This window comes from Oncorhynchus clarkii, chromosome 15, assembly GCF_045791955.1.
Source record: "Oncorhynchus clarkii lewisi isolate Uvic-CL-2024 chromosome 15, UVic_Ocla_1.0, whole genome shotgun sequence".
NCBI lineage: Eukaryota > Metazoa > Chordata > Actinopteri > Salmoniformes > Salmonidae > Oncorhynchus > Oncorhynchus clarkii.
Window position 1 is genome coordinate 30,092,653 of NC_092161.1, and position 21,303 is coordinate 30,113,955.

The 21,303-nt window shown below is 42.8% G+C and overlaps 1 protein-coding gene across 1 annotated transcript; it reads left to right on the forward strand.

Annotated features, from left to right (window-relative positions):
* Positions 1 to 9,389: 9,389 nt before the first annotated feature.
* Positions 9,390 to 19,366, forward strand: LOC139366770 (transmembrane protein 236-like). The gene is made up of 4 exons (XM_071104473.1): positions 9,390 to 9,661; positions 10,008 to 10,080; positions 12,187 to 12,310; positions 18,651 to 19,366. Exons 1-4 carry the CDS (start codon positions 9,390 to 9,392, stop codon positions 19,364 to 19,366), a joined length of 1,185 nt encoding a protein of 394 aa, XP_070960574.1.
* Positions 19,367 to 21,303: the final 1,937 nt, after the last annotated feature.

A 21,303-nucleotide genomic window follows, 5' to 3' on the forward strand; every position in this document is an offset into this window, starting at 1 on the left:
ATTAATTTTGTCCTTCTCAAATCTATAAATACAAATCAATATAGCTCCAACTTGTTTTAAGTGTGGATAAATAGATAGGCAATTGGAGCATTCAACTTTTAAAAAAAAAATGTCCTTCAACATCACAAATCCAAATGATCTCCACTTTATGTTGAATTTTCTTTCAGATCTCTTCCCAATCTCTGATCTCTTTCAGATTTACAGTAGGGTACTGCCCTCTGCCTTCAGGGGCTAGAAGTAGATTTGGGGAGAATCTCAATTGCATTCTCCTCACGTCCTCTCTCCTTTATCCTCGCCTCCTTCTCAAAACCCATTGGAGGAGAAGGTTGAAGGTTCTGGCCTATTCATCCAATGGGTTTTGAGGAGGAGAGGAGAGAGGATGCAAGGTTTTGGAATTGAGATTCTCTCTTGGTATGATCAGGGTTGCATTCAAAACCCTAAAGCTTTAACTGTGGAGTTTTTAAATGTATTTGGGTTCATTCCCTGCAGTCAAAGGACAAAATCGCCCTCTAGTGGCTTCATGGGTCGAATGTTATGAATATTTTTCATAATTTCATAATGAATAAACATGTTTTTTTTAAATTACAACTGAAAATCTGGTGTTTTAGTGGTGTTCTTATATTTCAGTAATATGTGATGTCTAAAAAGTGTAATATTGGGATGCAAACTCAAAATTGAATACATTTCAACCTTATATCTACAGGTGTCTTCTTTTTTATAAGCCCATAACCATGTGTTTGAGGTGTATACTTTTGTAGATTTGTGTAAAACTACCAAGAAACACTCTGTGTGACCCTGATTTAGCCCACTGCAGTAAAAGGTGCTGTGTTGTCACGGTAAAATAGTCAGTGTTGGCCTGGGTTAAAGGTGCAGTGTTGGACTGGGTTAAAGGGACAGTGTTGGAATGGGTTAAAGGGACAGTGTTGGAATGGGTTAAAGGGACAGTGTTGGACTGGGTTAAAGGGACAGTGTTGAACTGGGTTAAAGGGACAGTGTTGAACTGGGTTAAAGGGACAGTGTTGGAATGGGTTAAAGGAGTAATGTTGGACTGGGTTAAAGGTGCAGTGTTGGACTGGGTTAAAGGGACAGTGTTGGAATGGGTTAAAGGGACAGTGTTGGAATGGGTTAAAGGGACAGTGTTGAACTGGGTTAAAGGGACAGTGTTGAACTGGGTTAAAGGGACAGTGTTGAACTGGGTTAAAGGGACAGTGTTGGACTGGGTTAAAGGGACAGTGTTGAACTGGGTTAAAGGGACAGTGTTGGAATGGGTTAAAGGGACAGTGTTGGACTGGGTTAAAGGAGTAATGTTGGACTGGGTTAAAGGGACAGTGTTGGAATGGGTTAAAGGGACAGTGTTGAACTGGGTTAAAGGGACAGTGTTGGAATGGGTTAAAGGGACAGTGTTGAACTGGGTTAAAGGGACAGTGTTGGAATGGGTTAAAGGGACAGTGTTGGAATGGGTTAAAGGGACAGTGTTGGAATGGGTTAAAGGGACAGTGTTGAAATGGGTTAAAGGGACAGTGTTGAACTGGGTTAAAGGGACAGTGTTGGAATGGGTTAAAGGGACAGTGTTTAACTGGGTTAAAGGGACAGTGTTGAACTGGGTTAAAGGGACAGTGTTGAACTGGGTTAAAGGGACAGTGTTGGACTGGGTTAAAGGAGTAATGTTGGACTGGGTTAAAGGTGCAGTGTTGGACTGGGTTAAAGGGACAGTGTTGGAATGGGTTAAAGGGACAGTGTTGGAATGGGTTAAAGGGACAGTGCTGAACTGGGTTAAAGGGACAGTGTTGAACTGGGTTAAAGGGACAGTGTTGGAATGGGTTAAAGGAGTAATGTTGGACTGGGTTAAAGGGACAGTGTTGGAATGGGTTAAAGGGACAGTGTTGGAATGGGTTAAAGGGACAGTGTTGGACTGGGTTAAAGGGACAGTGTTGGACTGGGTTAAAGGAGTAATGTTGGACTGGGTTAAAGGAGTAGTGTTGGACTAGAGCACTCAGTAGTGGAGACAGCCTGAGAAAGTGCATCACTGCAGGATGTAAAATTAGCTCCACTCGTAGTGCCCAGTAGAAATTTGTGTAAACTAAAGACGGCAGCAAATATATTGCAGGCCACATAATCCTGATCCAGTAACAAGTGCTCAAATTTCTGTCTCAATGTTGGATTCAACAATGACACACACAGTGTGTGTGTGTGTGTGTGTGTGCTTATGAGTGTGTGTGTGTGTGTTCATATCACTATCCTTTCTTTACTACTCTCTGTGTGTGAATGACATGGAGATCGTGGGCATCATTCACAACTCAGTGATTGAATCACAGACATCCTCCCATTGTTGGAGTACTCTCTTGCCAAGTACAGTGGGGAGAACAAGTATTTGATACACTGCCGATTTTGCAGGTTTTCCTACTTACAAAACATGTAGAGGTCTGTCATTTTTATCATAGATACACTTCAACGGTGAGAGACGGAATCTAAAACAAAAATCCAGAAAATCACATTGTATGATTTTTAAGTAATTAATTAGCATTTTATAGCATGACATAAGTATTTGATACATCAGAAAAGCAGAACTTAATATTTGGTACAGAAACCTTTGTTTGCAATTACAGAGATCATATGTTTCCTGTAGTTCTTGACCAGGTTTGCACACACTGCAGCAGGGATTTTGGCCCACTCCATACAGACCTTCTCCAGATCCTTCAGGTTTCGGGGCTGTCGCTGGGCAATACGGACTTTCAGCTCCCTCCAAAGATTCTCTATTGGGTTCAGGTCTGGAGACTGGCTAGGCCACTCCAGGACCTTGAGATGCTTCTTACGGAGCCACTCCTTAGTTGCCCTGGCTGTGTGTTTCGGGTCGTTGTCATGGTGGAAGACCCAGCCACGACCCATCTTCAATGCTCTTACTGAGGGAAGGAGGCTGTTGGCCAAGATCTCGCGATACATGGCCCCATCCATCCTCCCCTCAATACGGTGCAGTCGTCCTGTCGCCTTTGCAGAAAAGCATCCCCAAAGAATGATGTTTCCACCTCCATGCTTCACGGTTGGGATGGTGTTCTTGGGGTTGTACTCATCCTTCTTCTTCCTCCAAACACGGCGAGTTGAGTTTAGACCAAAAAGCTCTATTTTTGTCTCATCAGACCACATGACCTTCTCCCATTCCTCCTCTGGATCATCCAGATGGTCATTGGCAAACTTCAGACGGGCCTGGACATGCGCTGGCTTGAGCAGGGGGACCTTGCGTGCGCTGCAGGAGTTTAATCCATGATGGCGTAGTGTTTTACTAATGGTTTTCTTTGAGACTGTGGTCCCAGCTCTTTTCAGGTCATTGACCAGGTCCTGCCGTGTAGTTCTGGGATGAACCCTCACCTTCCTCATGATCATTGATGCCCCACGAGGTGAGATCTTACATGGATCCCCAGACCGAGGGTGATTGACCGTCATCTTGAACTTCTTCCATTTTATAATAATTGCGCCAACAGTTGTTGCCTTCTCACCAAGCTGCTTGCCTATTGTCCTGTAGCCCATCCCAGCCTTGTGCAGGTCTACAATTTTATACCTGATGTCCTTACACAGCTCTTTGGTCTTGGCCATTGTGGAGAGGTTGGAGTCTGTTTGATTGAGTGTGTGGACAGGTGTCTTTTATACAGGTAACGAGTTCAAACAGGTGCAGTTAATACAGGTAATGAGTGGAGAACAGGGGGGCTTCTTAAAGAAAAACTAACAGGTCTGTGAGAGCCGGAATTCTTACTGGTTGGTAGGTGATCAAATACTTATGTCATGCAATAAAATGCAAATGAATTATTTAAAAATCATACAATGAGATTTTCTGGATTTTTGTTTTAGATTCCGTCTCTCACAGTTGAAGTGTACCTATGATAAAAAATTACAGACCTCTACATGCTTTGTAAGTAGGAAAACCTGCAAAATCGGCAGTGTATCAAATACTTGTTCTCCCCACTGTATGTCCTTATGCTTAAAGAAGGCATCTGGCCAGATGAGGAGGGTAGGCTATCATCAACTCTCTGAAACTGATAGTCATCAGGGTCGTTCCACAAAAAGAGTGCCTTTTGTGCCCGTATGAATCTTTAAAGATTTTTCTCTCTGGGATAGGCGTCTCGCTAGCGGGACAACTTCCGGTGAAACTGGAGGGCACGCAATTCAAATAAATATTCATAAAAATTATGAACTGTTGCGCCTTCTTCACAACACTGTCTGTGTGGGTGGACCATTTCAGTTTGTCAGTGATGTGTACACCTAGGAACTTAAAGCTTTCCACCTTCTCCACTGTTGTCCCGTCGATGTAGATAGGGGGGTGCTCCCTCTGCTGTTTCCTGAAGTCCACGATCATCTCCTTTTTTTTGTTGATGTTGAGTGAGAGGTTGTTTTCCTGACACCACACTCTGCGTGCCCTTACCTCCTTCCTATAGACTGTCTCGTCATTGGTGGTGATCAAGCCTACTACTGTTGTGTCATCTGCCAACTTGATGATTGAGTTGGAGGCGTGCATGGCCACGCAGTCATGGGTGAACAGGAAGTACAGGAGGGGGTTGGGCACGCACCCTTGTGGGGCTCCTTGTCACGGGTACATCCTGTTTGAGTTTCTGCCTATAGGAGCAAACTGGAATCGTGGTCCGATTTGCCAAAAGGAGGGCGGGGGAGGGCCTTGCATGAATAGTGGAAGTTAGAGTATGACATTTCTATGTGTATTTGGTCCAGTGTCCCAAAAAGTTACCTATTGCAGCTTAAAACTTCTACAGGGTCGGTGGGTCCCCTGCGGGACGGTTGAGCTAACGTAGGCTAATGCGATTAGCATGATGTTGTAAGTGACAAGAACATTTCCCAGGACAAAGCCATATCTGATAATGGCAGAAAGTTTAAATTCTTGTTAATCCAACTGCACTGTCCAATTTACAGTAGTTATTACAGTGAAATAATACCATGCTCTTGTTTGAGGAGAGTGCACAGTTATGAACTTGAAAAGTTATTAATAAACAAATTATGCACATTTGGGCAGTCTTGATCCATATTTTGAACCGAAATGCAATGGTTCATTGGATCAGTCTAAAACGTTGCACATACACTGCTGTCATCTAGTGGCCAAAATCTAAATTGCAACTGGGCTGGAATAATACATTATCACTTTTCTCTTGCGTATCAAAGATGATCTAATTGTCACACCCTGACCATAGTTTGCTTTGTATGTTTCTATGTTTTGTTTGGTCAGGGTGTGATCTGAGTGGGCATTCTATGTTGGATGTGTAGTTTGTCTGTTTCTGTGTTTGGTCTGATATGGTTCTCAATCAGAGGCAGGTGTTAGTCATTGTCTCTGATTGGGAGCCATATTTAGGTAGCCTGTTTTGTCATTGTGGGTGTGGGTGATTGTCTATGTTAGTTGCTTGTGTTAGCACAGTTCTTAGGATAGCTTCACGGTCGTTATTTGTTTATTTGGTTTTGTACAGTTTACTTCGTGTTTTTTTTCTGCCCCTCAGTCCAGTGGGGTCCTTTAGTAGGGTTGCCAGTCCTAGGTTGGCGGCGAGGGTCGCCGCTCAAAGGACGCTACTAAAGTGGACTAAGACTATGGTGAAGTGGGGGCCACGTCCAGTGCCAGAGCCGCCACCGCAGACAGATGCCCACCCAGACCCTCCCCAATAGGTTCAGGTTTTGCGGCCGGAGTCCGCTCCTTGGGGGGGTGGGGGGGGGTACTGTCACACCCTGACCAGTTTGCTTTGTATGTTTCTATGTTTTGTTTGGTCAGGGTATGATCTGAGTGGGCATTCTATGTTGGATGTCTAGTTTGTCTGTTTCTGTGTTTGGCCTGATATGGTTCTCAATCAGAGGCGGATGTTAGTCATTGTCTCTGATTGGGAGCCATATTTAGGTTCTTAGGATAGCTTCACGATCGTTATTTGTTTATTTGGTTTTATACAGTTTACTTTGTGTTTTTTGTCGTCATCTATTAAATGATGCATTCACACCACGCTGCGCTTTGGTCCGCTTCTTACGACGATCGTGACACTAATGTGTTATATTCTCCAACATTCATTTCACATTTCTACACATTTCAAAGTGTTTAATTTCAAATGGTATCAAGAATATGCATATCCTTGCTTCAGGTCCTGAGTTACAGACAGTTAGATTTGGGTATGTTATTTTAGGCAACATTTTAAAAAAGGGGTGGATTCTTTAAATTAAATGCCATTTTATGTAGACCATATGGAGAATTGAATAAATCATATTTTATGTATGAATAAAAACTTGCTAAATTGCCAAAATGTTACATTTTGACAGGTCCCTCAGTGCACCCTCTGTGATTTCGAGGAAGATTTTAACCCACTTAACCCCAACATTTCTCCAAGTTTTCACCATCATTGAAAAGCCCTAGTTATTTTGTTGCTTTAACAAAGTCATTTCTGAATATTGTTATTTGTTTAATCTGATTAGGGATTAATTTACGTCTGTCCCTCATTTTAAGGTCTCATTTCTTTGGTGAAACTATTCCTTTTAAAAACATATATTTTTTTACAAAAGAAACATTGAACTAATAGTCAAATCATAGTGTAAAAGCAGGTGAACTGGGTCTACTTGTTTCAGAAATGTACCGGTGTTTTTTGGTGGGAAACCTTGCGTGTCAACCCTGTTACCAAAAGATAGAGGTGTAAAACAAGGTTGCCCTCTGTCACCATACCTATTTATTATGGCCATTGAAATGTTACAGGTAAAAATCAGATCCAATGACAACATTGAGGGGATAAAAATGAATGGTTGACAAAAGTATCAATATACTCCGATGATACAAGTTTCTCTTGAGTCCTAAATATTCAACCTTGAAGGGCCTTATTGAGGACCTGGATAATTTTTCCAGTTTCTCTGGACTAAAACCCAACTATGATAAGTGTACTATATATTACAGATTGGGTATGCAAAAGATACAAACTTTAAATTGCCATGTGGTCTCCTGATTAAATGGGTGGATGGGGAAGTTGATGTGCTTGGTGTACACATCCCGGAAAAGACTAACGCTCTTGAAACTATTAACTTTCATAGTAAACTTAGCAAAATAAATAGGATCTTGAAACCGTGGACAGGGACGGAAAATCTTCAGAAATCTACCTGTCCATCTACGGAAAAATTACTCTGATTTATTCCCTAGTGATATCGCAGTTTACTTATCTGTTAATGGCTCTACCGGCTCCATGAGAATCTTTTTTAAAGTAATGTGAAAAAATAACATATTGTTTATTTTGAAATAGCAAACCAGATAATGTTAAACAGGCTTATTTATATAGCGAACATGAGTTTGGAGGGTAAAAACTAAAAGCCTCCATTATATTTAAATTATTTAAATTATATCTTAATCCAAACTGCATGTTTTTATTCAACATTTTACTGCGGGCTAAATCAGGGTCACACAGAGTGTTTCTTGGTAGTCTTAAACAAATATACTTTGAAACAAAAGTATAAACCTCACACACGGTTATGGGCTTTATAAAAGAAGACACCTGTACCATGTCAGATACTCTGTATAGTTTACATTTTGAGTTCGCATCCCAATAGTACACTTTATATACATCACAGACTGAAATATAACAAAACTGTTTGACATAGAAACACAATATTTTAATTGTTTTTTAAATAAATAATGTTTATTAATTATGAAATTATCCAAAATATTTAGAATATTCTACCCATGAGGCCACTAGGTCATTTGATTGCAGGAAAGGGCTACCCTCTTGAGGTGGGAAAATATATATTTTTATGGACTTGAACTTGTGTTCTTTATGACAGAATGTAAAAATGAGATGAAATCACATTTTGTAGGGACCAAGTACACTTCCCAAAAGGCACCGAATTGGTGGAACGACTCATTAACATCAGAACTTGATTGCCAGCATGTAAGCTCAGCAGAATACAACCAGAGAGGTTATTAACTATTGATTTATACAGTGTATTTGTATTTTAGCAGTACTGAATTGGCAGGAGGTATGTTGTGGCATGCTTCGAGCAGTGTGTCGTCACACAGCAAGCGAATACCTCACCACCAGTAAAGGGTCACTGGAGAGTAACCTGATGCTTGTAGATGCAATTGGGAGCCTAGTCATATTTGCCATTTGATCCAAGCACGATGTTTGTGTTAGACGGTAATCCCAACTTCTGCCCAGAGCAGACTATATGTGGGGGAGGACCCTGGAGGCAGGGAGTCAGTGCGCATAAATACATCTCATTATTGTAGGTAAACTTGCATGGTTAGGTTCACGACTACAGAGTGCCCGTCTGATTATCTTTCTCATAGCTTCTTGTATATCAGTCAGATAGAGTTACTCTTTATTATGATTTTATTTGTCATTTACTAATCGGAATTCACAGTCCCCAGGTCCAGAACAAATGAGTGCATGGAACTCCCTTCCATCTTATATAGCGTAAGTGAACAGAAAACCTGGTTTCAAAAAAACATATAAAGCAACACCTCACGGCACAACGCCGCGTGACCTACTTTTTGTGTGTAAGTACTGTGTAACTGTACATACATGTCAGTACAAATAAGATCAAATAATTCAAGACTAACATAATTCCATTTCTCTTCAGTAACACTTGATCGAGCTTGTCTTCAAAGTTGACTCTCTCCCTCTCTTTTCCTCTCTTACACCTCTCTCTTCTTCCCCGCTCTCTATTACTCCCTCCTTCCCTTGTGCTTGTTCTCTTCCTGTCTCCCCTACACTCACTTCGGTCTGGCCTGGAAGGGGATACATCATCTCTACATCTCTTTTACAGTATCAGAGAACACACTTCTTGAGATGTATGTTTTTATGGCTTTTGGTTGCAGCCCAACACTGTGTTGTGTCACACTGCTGGCAGAGTGTTGCAGAGTACCACAAGATGGGAATGTGTAGTCATGGCATGAATGAACGTGCAAAGCACAGGACAGCCAAAGCATGAAGAGCTCTCTTTCTCTCTGCTAATTTAACATGGGACTGGACATGTATGGTGTTATCATTATATTATTCCATATGATTCTGCTCCATAGACCTTTTCCTTTTGGTTTCACATCTCTTCCAAGGCTTCAGCCTCTTTCTGAAAAATAATATCCTTGAAGGGCCAGAGAGAGCGAGACAATTTGTTTTGTAACCTCCATAAAGAGGTTAGAGGGGCAGCCGCATCACACCGTCCCGCTGGCGCCGATATAGGTACACAATGCCTAGTGCAGTGTAAGCAAACGGCAGAGCAGTGAGCTGGGGTTGTAGCGTGTGGAAAATGCTAGTGGACACAGACAATGCAGCGGGCCAAGGCCTAACCAGCCCTCAGAGGGACAGGGGTCGCTTCACTGCGACAACAGCCCCCTCTCTCCCTCCCTCCCTCTTTTTTTTCAGTGCCCCCAGCACAGGGGCTGCCACAGCATGGCCTCGGGGAGGACGCTGAAGTTCGCCCTGTGCGAGGTGCTGCAGTTCGCAGGCCTGTGCGTGCCGCTCTTCATCGTCATGCAGAGGTTCGCCCTCATTGTAGCGCGGGTCAAGAGCGTGGCGCAGCCACCCGGCGACGCAAGCACCGCCTACTGGCTCACCGTGGCCTCCTCCATCGCCTATGTCACCTCTGCTGCCCTGCTTGTCTGGGTGCCCATGAAGTACATGGTGTTCACGAATAAGAAGTTTCTTGTCGGGAGGAAGAAGTGGTGAGTGTCTGTCTGGCCTGTCTGGTCTGTGGCCTAGTTGGGAATCCACTGTCTAAGCTAGGAGCTAGGAGCTGTAGCTGTGATATAACAGCACAGTGTTTTCTGGAACAGAGCCTTGGGGTGTAGTAATGGCTGTCGGGTCTTTGTGGCGTGAACCTGACCGGTAGCTGTGCTGTGTCCGATTCTCGACGGGCTTGCAATTGCTTTTGCAGTATACGTACATTTCCAAATGCATCAATATTTTTATTTTTGAAAACCTCTAGCCTATAACTCAAACTATCCCTCCTTTATCTATCTCATTCTCTCTCTCTCTCTCTCTCTCTCTCTCTCTCTCTCTCTCTCTCAGGAGGCCAGTGGCCCTGGTCTATATGATCCTTTCCACATTGCCCTGCTTTGCCTTTCTCATCGCCAGCTCAGAGGTAAACCATGTGACCCCAGTAGTATCCATCATTTGTTAATTCTCATCTCAGTGTGTCTATGTTTGACCATTGACACTCGACCTGTTGGTTACCTTCTAAGTCAGAGGTATTCACTTCCAGGCCTTGAGGTCTGCAGTACTGCTAGTTTTCAGTTCCTCCTCCCCCCAGTAGCTGATTCATAGATTAATGCCATCGAGCAGCCCGAGAGTCCACTCACCTGATGTACCAGGTCTAAATCCGTCCCTGATTGGAGTCGAGGAATGATGAAAACAAGTAGACGTCAATGTCTGGATTGTACTACTCCACTTCTATGTCATTCTACTGTATGTCTAGATCAGGGATGGGTAACCGGCATCCCCCCCCCCACCCCCCCCCCCCACCCCCATTTTGTAGGCCCGCGGACCAGTTAGAACAATAGAATACACAACGTGCAATTTCGAAATTTGGTTGTGCATCAGCAGTCACTCAATTAGCCCATGTCAGCTATTTTGTCTTATTTATTGGTAAATTAGTCTTGTGGCTAGCTATCTAAACTTTTAGAAAGCATGGTTGAATTATCTACCGGGATGGGGCCCATTGATCATCAGTTATCATATTAAAATTGGCAAACATTTGCTTCCACCTTCTGGCAAAATGTGTAGAATTGCATGAAATGAGTTATAAAATTGCAAAATCTTCTTTCCGCCCCATGGCAAAATGTTTAGAATTGCAGCAAACTTGCTTTAAAGCGGCAACATTTTCTCTCTGCCCCATGACAAAATGTGCATAATTGCAGGAAATTAACTTTTTAAGATGTGCCGCTAAAATGTTTTGCTCACAGGGGGGCCCAGTAGCCACTGGGCAGACCGAAGAGCCACTGCGGCCCCTCATGATGAATTCAGTTTTTTTTGTGGGCCCCCACCCCCATAAAGTTTCCCATCCCTTGTCTAGATGGTTCCATGCACATCAAACCCTACTACACAGAATGCCGACTGTAGTCTACCTATTCTACCATTATGGCACCACCACAGCATTATGAAAGTTCCTTGAAGTGCAGTGTCATAGCGGGGGTCTTATGAGAGAGGAGGGGGTAAAGGTAATGAGAGCAGAGGAACAGTTGGGTTCTCAGGGGAGCAATCTACAGACCTATGACCAAGGAGCAACTGATAAGCAGCTGAGTTCCTCATCCTGCCCCAGCCATCCCGGTCACATTGGCTGTCTGTCTGGCACTTTCCCACTTCCTGTCTGTGATGTGCCCACCTCCGATTAGCTGTCTATTAAGCACTTTTTAAAGGTTACAAAAGGTCCATGGGTGACTCAGGTCCTTGGTTTATCTGCTCTCTTTTACATAAGAGGAGCCATAAATTCAGCCCAGTCTCTTTTGTTCCGTGTCCTGTAGAGTACATACCAGAGCTAAGTGATTAGCTCACTAACCAAGTGTCACAGAGGGTATACACTGAGTGTACAAAACATTAGGAACACCTTCCTAATATTAAGTTGCACACTCCCCCCCCCCTCAGAACAGCCTCAATTCATCAGGGCACGTTCCACAGGGATGCTGGCCCATGTTGACTCCAATGCTTCCCATAATTGAGTCATGTTGGCTGGATGTCCTTTGGGTGGTGGACTGTTGTTGATACACACGGGAAACTGTTGAGCTCTGAAAAACCCAATCAGCATTGCAGTTCTTGACATACTCAAACCAGTGCACCTGGCACCTACTACCATACCCCCTTCAAAGGCACTTAAATATTTTGTCTTGCCCATTCACCCTCTGAATGGCACACATACACAATCCATGCCTCAATCGTCTCAAGGCTCAAAAATCGTCCTTTAACCTCAGCCCCTTCATCTACACTGACTGAAGTAGATTTAACAAGTGACAGTAATAAGGGATCATAGTTTTCACCTGGTCAGTCTATGTCCTGGAAAGAGCAGGCGTTCCTAATGTTTTGTATACTCAATGTACAGCACTCATAGGGTTGTATGTAGTGTTTGGAGAAGGTTTGGAGGGGAAGTCAAGCTGGTACCTGACTGGCACATGACGGTTTCATTAGATCACAATCGGGGCTAGCATTGTAGTCTGATTTGAATCACTGATTGGTTTTGATCATTGTTTTCTCTCAGGTGCAGATCAATAACAGTATAAGACAGGATACGTTTGCAGAGCTCCCCGTGTCGTTGGTGCTCTTCTCTCTCATCTGCATCGATATTGTGGAGAGGATCCGCCACAGTCGACTCACTGGACACGGTGAGAATACAAAGCTCTGTGTTAAACACACACTTTAATTGAACATTGGCTAGCTACTCAACCTGGTCTAAGGGCAATTTGTTGGATTTGGTATGTAAATGAGTTCCCTCCATTTAGAAAGATACACTACATGACCAAAAGTATATGGACACCTGCTTGTTTGAACATCTCATTCCAAAATCATCTGCATTAATATGAAGTTAGTCCTCCTTTTGCTGCTATAACAGCCTCCACTCTTCTGGGAAGGCTTTCCACTAGATGTTGGAAAACTGCTGCGGGAACTTGCTTCCATTCAGCCACAAGTGCATTAGTGAACATCCGGCACTGATGTTGGGCGATTAGGCATGTCTCTGCATTCCAATTCATTTCAAATATGTTTGATGGATTTGAGATCAGGGCTCTGTGCAGGCCAGTCAAGTTCTTCCACACCGATCTCGAGAAACCTTTTCTGAATGGACCTCGCTTTGTGCACAGGGACATTGTCATGCTGAAACAGGAAAGGGCCTTCCCCAAACTGTTGCCACAAAATTTGAAGCACATAATTGTCTAGAATGTAATTGTATGCTATAGCATTGAGATTTCCCTTCACCGGAACTAAGGGGCCTAAAAACAGCCGCAGAACATTATTCCTCCTCCACCAAACTTTACAGTTGGTACTATGCATTGGGGAAGGTAGGGTTCACCTGGCATCTGCCAAACTCAGATTTGTCTGTTGGACTGCCAGATGGTGAAGCGTGATTCATCACTTCAGAGAACACATTTCCAGTACTTGTGCTAGTTTTTTTTTACCCCTTTTTCGCCCCAATTTTGTGGTATCCAATCGGTAGTTACAGTCTTGTCCCATCGCTACAACTCCCGTACGGACTCGGGAGAGGCGAAGGTCGAGAGTCGTGCGTCCTCCAAAACACAACCCAACCCAGCCGCAATGCCCACTTAACCCGGAAGCCAGCTGCACCAAGGAGGAAACATTGTGTCAGCGTGCACTGTGCCCGGCCCGTCACAGGAGTCGCTAGTGCACGATGGGACAAGGACATCCCTGCCGGCCAAACCCTTCCCTAACCCAGATGACATTGGGCCAATTGTGCGCCGCCTCCTGGTCTCCCAGTCGCAGCAAGCTAGGACAGAGCCTGGACTCGAACCCAGAATCTCTAGTGGCACAGCTAGCACTGCGATGCAGTGCTTTAGACTGCTGAGCCATTCGGGAGGCCCAGAGGCAGTTTTAAACTTGCTAGTGAGTGTTGCAACTGAGGAAAGATGCCTTTTTACGAGTTAAGTGCTTCAGCACTCTGCGGTCCCGTTTTGTGAGCTTGTGTGGCCTACCACTTCACGGCTGAGTTGTTGTTGCTCCTAGACATTTTCACTTCACAATAACAGCACTTGAAGTTGACCGAGGCATCTCTTGCATGGCAGAAATTTGACGAACTGACTTGTCGCATGACGGTGCGATGTTGAAAGTCACTGAGCTCTTCAGTAAGGCCATTCTACTGTAAATGATTGTCTATGGAGATTGCATGGCTGTTTGCTCAATTTTATACACCTATCAGAACCGTGTGTGGCTGAAATAGCCCAATCCACTAATTTGAAGGGGCGTCCACATACTTTTGTATATATAGTGTATATTACTTTACTTTGTGAATAGAATAGCAGTCTTACAATATCATACAAATTAGAGGATGTATAGTATAATACTTCTTGCTCGGTTGTACAGTAGCATATGAATTGGATGACATAGTATTATGCGTCTTTCGCTGAGACCATGTTGCTTGTTGCGTTGTAACAACAAATTAGAATTACTGGGAGAATTTACATTGGTGGTTAGGAGAACTAATGACAAAGGTTAGGATAATCTATGTAAAAGTTTAGGAGAACTAGGTTAAGTTTAGGAAAAGGGTTAGGAGAAGGATTAGCTAAAAGCTACAGTTGTCCCTGACGTGAGTGGAACATGCAACCTTTGGATTGCTAGACGCTCGTCCATCCTCCCGACCAACCTCCCTACTTTTGTTTCTGTCTAAAGTTACTAGACCATTAGTACATATCATACGTCTTGTAGATGTACACAAATACGTGTAGTATGCTTTGTATGGATCTGAGGCCAGGCTGAGCAGCTGTTGCATCTACTCAACCAAACAATACATGATTCACTGAGCACAACCTCTTGTCACATACAGCGGGACCAACAGTAGTGTAATTTCATGACGACAACAATACTCACACTATCAGGGGATATGTTCTCTATCTCAGGAAATGAACAGGAAATGCTATGTATGACCCACCAACTGATTATTGGTAACAGTGCCGAATTGGCAAAAACCATGACGTTGTTCTAAGGGTGGCTGTCATTTTCTTGGAATCCCTTTATTTGAAGAAATGGCCAGATCCAAAACGTTTGTCCTTTTCCACTGATCAGAAAAGCTATTGGTCAAATATAGTGCCTATATAGCCCAGAGAGAAAATCCCTGTGTTTGTGCTGTGTTCTGCTTTGTTGGACTCTGGTTAAATCAACGTTGTTCCAATGTCATTTGTCAATGTATTCTGATGTGGAATCTATGTTTTTAAAGTACATTGGATTTGCAAAAAATTTCAACCCCAGGATTATGTAATGCTAACCAATTTTCAACATAGACACATCTTGTATAATAAAATAACGTTGAATTTGTACCTTTTGAAACAACGTCAGATCTTCAATGTTATTTATATCCACTATCAGAAAAAAAAGCAATAGGCTGGGCAGCACCTCCTACTGGAGAATTGATCTATAGCTACCCTTTGATCTTCGATCCAGGGTTTCAACCAAGCCCAGCGTAGCTATTTGACACTGGCTACGACAAATGTGCTATCGTGAGAATGATTATTGAGAATTCTCCACTTAAAATGTTTATAGATTCACTGTTGCTATTGAAGTAATTTCAAAGAGTAAGTTTGATGACATGAAATTAAATGCAACCATACTTTATTAATCATACTGTATGTCATGAATTATACTGTTCAGGCCTATATAGAACAGGTATCGTTTCAATTCAACCCAGGATTCAACTAAATATAGAGTTTCATGCTTTGGTTGATTTCAAATGTAATCTACACGTGAGTTATTAATATGTTGGATTCACATCTCCATCTCAAACAAATTTAAGTGAGGAATAGGACTAAATCAAACAAAAATGATTGTAAGTGCATTTAAAGTTTGATTTGATTAAGTGCTGTTTAGTCGTATTCTTTCTTTATAAGGGCTCAGGGCCAGACCCAGATGGTTTGAGTGATTGATATTTATTAGTTTCAAAAGGGGTAGGCAAGAGAATAGTCATGGACAGGCAAAAGGTCAAAACCAGATCAGAGTCCAGGAGGTACAGAGTGGCAGGCAGGCTCGAGGTCACGGCAGGCAGACTGGTCAGGCAGGCGGGAACAGAGTCCAGAAAACAGGCAAGGGTCAAAACCGGGAGGACTAGCAAAAGAGGGAATATCAAACGCACGGGGAAAAACACACTGGTTGACTTGAAACAGACAAGGCGAACTGGCACAGAGAGACAGGAAACACAGGTATAAATACACTGGGGAAAATAAGCGACACCTGGAGGGGGTTGAGACAATCACAAGGACAGGTGAAACAGATCAGGGCGTGACATTCTTTCAGATTTTTGGTTGAGATCCAACATATAACTGATTAATTTATAGACAAATTGGAATTAAAGCCAGTCTAAGTCAGTGGCACAGATGGATCTATCCAAACAGAACATACACTATACAGTATATACAAAAGTATGTGAACACCCCTTCAAATGAGTGGATTTGGCTATTTCACCCACACCCATTGCTGAAAGGTGTAAAGTGGAAATGTTTAGGCGCAACAACGGCTCGGAGACCTCCGAGTGCTGAAGCGCGTAGCACGTAAAAATCGCCTGTCCTTGGTTGCAACATTCACTACCAAGTTCCAAACTGCCTCTGGAAGCAATGTCAGAACAATAACTGTTCGTTGGGAGTTTCATGAAATGGGTTTCCATGAACAAGCAGCCACACACAAGCCTAAGATCACCATGCACAATTCCAAGAGTTGGCTGGAGTGGTGTAAAGCTCACCGCCACTGGACTCTGGAGCAGTGGAAATGCGTTCTCTGGAGTGATGAATCTCCCAGGCGGATGGGTTTGGCGGATGCCCCAATGCATAGTGCCAATTCAATGTTTTAATGTTTTGGTTTAGGTCCCTTAGTTCTAGTAAAGGGAAATCTTAACAGTACAACATATAATGACAAATTTGTGCAAAAAGCGAGGTCCATACAGAAATGGTTTGTTGAGATCAGTGTGGATGAACTTGACTGACCTGCACAGGGCCCTGACCTCAACCCCATCAAACACCTTTGAGATTAATTGGAACACCGACTGCAAGCCAGACTTGATTGCCCAACATCAGTGCCCGACCTCACTAATGCTTTCATGGCTGAATGGAAGCAAGTCCCAGCAGTGTTGCAACATCTAGTGGAAAGCCTTCCCAGAATAGTGGAGGCTGTTAGGCAGCAAAAGGGGGAACAACTCCATATTAATGCTCATGATTTCGGAATGAGATGTTCGACGAGCAGGTGTCCACATACTTTTGGTAATGTAGTGTACATAACCTTCTAATGTTGAGCTGTTGTTGCATAGACAATCAAACACAATACTATATCACTTTTGCAATAGAGTAAATAGCAGACAATTTTCTATGTATAAACAAGTTTATGAGTCAAAATATATTTTCATATTTGCACTATTAATATAAAGTGTATAAATATATAAAAAACTTTCAGAGTGAGAGTATCAGAACAACTCTCTGAAGGGAGGCATTTCTCTCAAGCACACATTCATAGCTAAGCTACAACAACATTTCTGACTAATTTTGCTTACTCAAAAGATAATTACTAGAAAAAAAGGATGTCCCTGTTTCACAATCATGCCAATTCAGAGGAAAGAAATAAGGAATTGGCCAATCGTGAGGTCATTTGGGAATCTACTAATCACAGTGAGACTGAGACTTCATCAGAAGTGAGATTAGTTTAATATATATATATATATATATATATATATATATATATATATATATATAAACATTACCAAATTCAAACAAACCTTCCATAGTTGGCTACTGTAGAAAATCAAGTGTTAGATTGTGAGTCTAATAATGATGAGGCTGTGTGAAAAGCTCTCAAATGGTTAAGAATATGTGGTCTTCATGAAAAAAAGTCAGAATAACCTAGGTCACACTTTACATTACGTTGCACTGATATGTCAACAGGAATCTCTCAACTAAATTGCTCTGCAAATAAACCCATCTCTCTCAGCAAAGTTGTGATTGGATTTTTATCCTATTCTTTAACTTAGATTTTTGGTTGAGATGGAGACCGAATCCAACATATAATTTATTAAGTCAGTGGCAAAGAACTACCCAAGCAGAAGACACATCTCCTTCAAATGTTGACATTTGGTTGTGTTGACAAACAAAACACAATTCAATATCACTTTTGCAATAGAGTCGATAGCCTGTTTACGTGTTAACAAATGATATGTTGGATTCACGTCTGCAACTCTACCAAAAAATGAAAGTTAAAGAAGAGGATTAAGCCAGTGGCTCAGATGAAACTATCCAAGAAGTAGATACATCTCCTTTTAAATGTTGATATTTGGTTGCATTGTCAACCAAACACAATTACTTTTCTAATACAGTAAATGGCCTAAAGAGTAACACATCCACGGCCACATTTTGAAGTTACTGTAACTATAATGTACTCCTATGTAATCATAGAAAGGGTGCATAATCAAGATAGCATGCAAAGCTCGCAGTTCTGTGGAGATCTTCACAATTGCTACAATAAAGAATTTCAAAGAGCATTGATCACTTGCACTATGCACAGTGTATGTACTTTTAAAGTACTGCAATCCAGGTCATTTGGTTGTGCGATAAGATAAAGCGCAGTGGTAACACATTCATGTTTTTTTATTTTTATAAATAAACAAAATATCTGACGTATTCCCATTTGAACATTGTTTAAAAAATGGTTGAAAGTGCAGTGATAAAACATTTCAGTGACAACTTAACCAAAAATCAGACACGGTTTTTCCATAAAAATTTGCCTGTGCTTTTAGACGGTTGAAAGCATAGTGTTAACACATTTGGTATTCAACAAACTTTTGGCTGTTTTCTTGGGGAGTGAATGTAGATTGTAAACTTATCTATCAACGTCTCAACCAAATATTACCCAATTGTCCACGTTGAAATGACGTGGTGTGCTCCATGGTTCTGTGCCATAATGAGATGTTCTGATCTGGGTTGTTATGACATGGCTAACATACCCATGTGCTGTTGTCTTTCCATCCAGCTAACGAATTGGCCCGAGATGCTGAGATCCCTTCCACTCTCCTCACGAACGTAACCCCAGTGACACCGGTAAACCCAGAAAACCCTGCGGCACCCGTAATGCCAGGTGTGCCCAGGAACCCTACACAACCAGGGCAACCTGGTAGTCCAAATGGGCAGGACCAGAACGGGGCGGGGTCTCAAACAGAGGCCAATTGGACACTCCAGGGGATGCCAGGTAACCAGATACAAGGCCGACAGTTCAGCATGTCAGGCCTGAGCTCGCGCTCGGCATGCTCTGCACGCTCGGCCAGCATGTCCGCAGACCACGGCGTCTCACCATATGCCTACACAGGCGCGTTGCGCTTCTTGTGTGCCAGCGATGCCCGAGCCGAAGTGTTTGTGGACAGCTTTCTGTTCTGGATGGACACGGTGGAGATGGTGAGGGTGGCAGGGCACCCGGCGGTCTACTACTCGGGCTGGGTGTTCCCTATCTACATCTTCAGCTACCTGTCGTGCCTGCGGCTGGTAGTCATGCCCCACAGTCCCCTTCTGTCGTTGCTAGGCGTGGCCCTGCAGGATCTGCCTTTCCTGTTTGTGCGTATCGGCCTCATTGCCTTCTTCGGCTTTGTAACGCCACTCCTCTACCTGATGAAGAACTTGCTTGTTTGTCTGGCCTTCATCTACTTCAACTTCATGACCAAGCTGAGGGTCTTCAACACCGAGAGGATGTTCTGATGTGAGCTGCCGGCCACGTATGAGAAAAAACTATGGACTGTGATAGACTTTATGACCGAGACAAAGGAGTCACCAAACCAAAGGAAGACAAAAACAAGAACAGGCTCACACAGCGATGACAATAGGATGTTATGGAGAACATGAGAAGAATTGGAGAGCATTACTGTGTGCACCACAGCCAAGACAGATGGATCCATTTCATAATGATGATTTTGATGAAAGGAGGGACAGGATGACATTGTGGTGCTTTTTTCAAGTTAAAAGGGAACTCTTCGGTAATGTGTTCCCGTAAAGGGGAGGGAGGACATTAACTGTCAGAGGACTATGTGATGTCTCAGTGTTATCTTATTTCCTCCTTGTTCCAAGTGGGATTTTTTTACCCTCCAATTCCCCTTGCCCCCAACCTGAACTATGGCACTTTGAGAATGTAAAAAACCTGTCATGTCACTTCTTACAGATTTTATAACAGAGAATATATGATTTTTATATTCTATTACTAAGTGCAGTGAATGTGTAAGAATATACATCAATGTTGTTATACATCCCAGATGTATTTTCTTTGCTAGGTTATGATATTATCCACAAAAATAAAGCGTGAGTTTGTACAAATGAAACATATTTTTGGGGAGGTAAAAAATAATAAAGAAAAAGAGAAAGAAATCTGTTTCAGGACATGATTTCACATGAGCATGGACTGTGTATGACTACATTTACATGTGTGTTTACATTCTGTTCATGTATTTCTCTGTATGTTAGTACATGATGGTGCATGATTGTGTTTTTTTTTCAGGCCCTCCCCAGCCTCGTTCAGCCTATGATGGTGCAGGGTGACAGGGCTCCACGTTGGGCTTTCCACAATGGGTCTGCACGCTCTGGCCTCCCCTCACTTCCCCTGGCAGGAAGCAGGATATCCTCCCTTCTTCTGTCCCCTCTTTTCTGGAGAACCATCCATCCCCGCGGTGCCCTCACAATTCCTCCTGAGTGGTTATTGTCCCACCAATCCACAACATCAGCAGTCTGTGTGGTAGAGGAGAAGAGCCTGCCCATTTCTCCCCCCATCCCTCCCCCATCCTTCTCCCATCCTTCTCCCTTCCCTGCCACTAAGTCAGCAAAAGTTATTTCATTTGGGGCTACCGTGGCCTTATTCACTTGGCTGATCTGACATCTTTACAGTGTAATTTCCCAAAACAGTTGGCCACTAAATCACTTCAATTCCAAAAATACAAGCTTCTGGGCATTGTTTACACATTTCTCTTGTCTGCTCTCGTCACGTATCATCTACCTCAAGGGCCTTTTTTCGGCATACATATGATGTATGATGTGGGCAGTGTGATAAAACACACACCAAACACTTTTGGTGCAAACTGCCTCCTACAGTATCTTTCAAATGTCCTGTCTGATGAAAATGTTCCCTTATATGACACACAGCGCATTATTGTCCTCTGAAAACACACACACCTTCATGACCAGCTGTCACCTCCTGTGCCATAAACTTCCCGCAAATCTATGGCAAATTTGCTGTAAACTAAATAGTGTGCCACAAAATGTTTCCAGAAGTTTGCAAATTTTTGCCTCTAGTGGTGAATCTACGACAATAATATGTATTGCCACTAGTGAACTTTTTCTGGCAAACAATTCTCTCAAGATTCTATTTGAATCTGTGGCGACAACATGTATTGCCACTAGTGGCAAACAGTTTACCAGTTTACCGTTTCTGGTGAACACATGAGTTTCAAGACCAGTAAACATTGACGACTAGTCAGGGGGTGAAGAAAAATCGGTTAGAAACTGTAAACCAACCAATGTAGCTACCTACTGAAGTTGTTCGGTGAGTGTCTAACATCCTAATAAACATTTTGTTAAATAATTGATGCCTGCTTAGCAATATCATGTGTTATGGAATAGAGCGGAAAATGTTTTGTTGATGGATTAGTTTC

Coding starts and splice junctions, on each gene's coding strand:
- LOC139366770 (XM_071104473.1), top strand. CDS start 9,390: ATGGCCTCGGGGAGGACGCTGAAGTTCGCCCTGTGCGAGGTGCTGCAG. Junction 10,081..12,186: donor TTCTCATCGCCAGCTCAGAG/GTAAACCATGTG, acceptor GTTTTCTCTCAG/GTGCAGATCAATAACAGTAT. Junction 12,311..18,650: donor CAGTCGACTCACTGGACACG/GTGAGAATACAA, acceptor CTTTCCATCCAG/CTAACGAATTGGCCCGAGAT.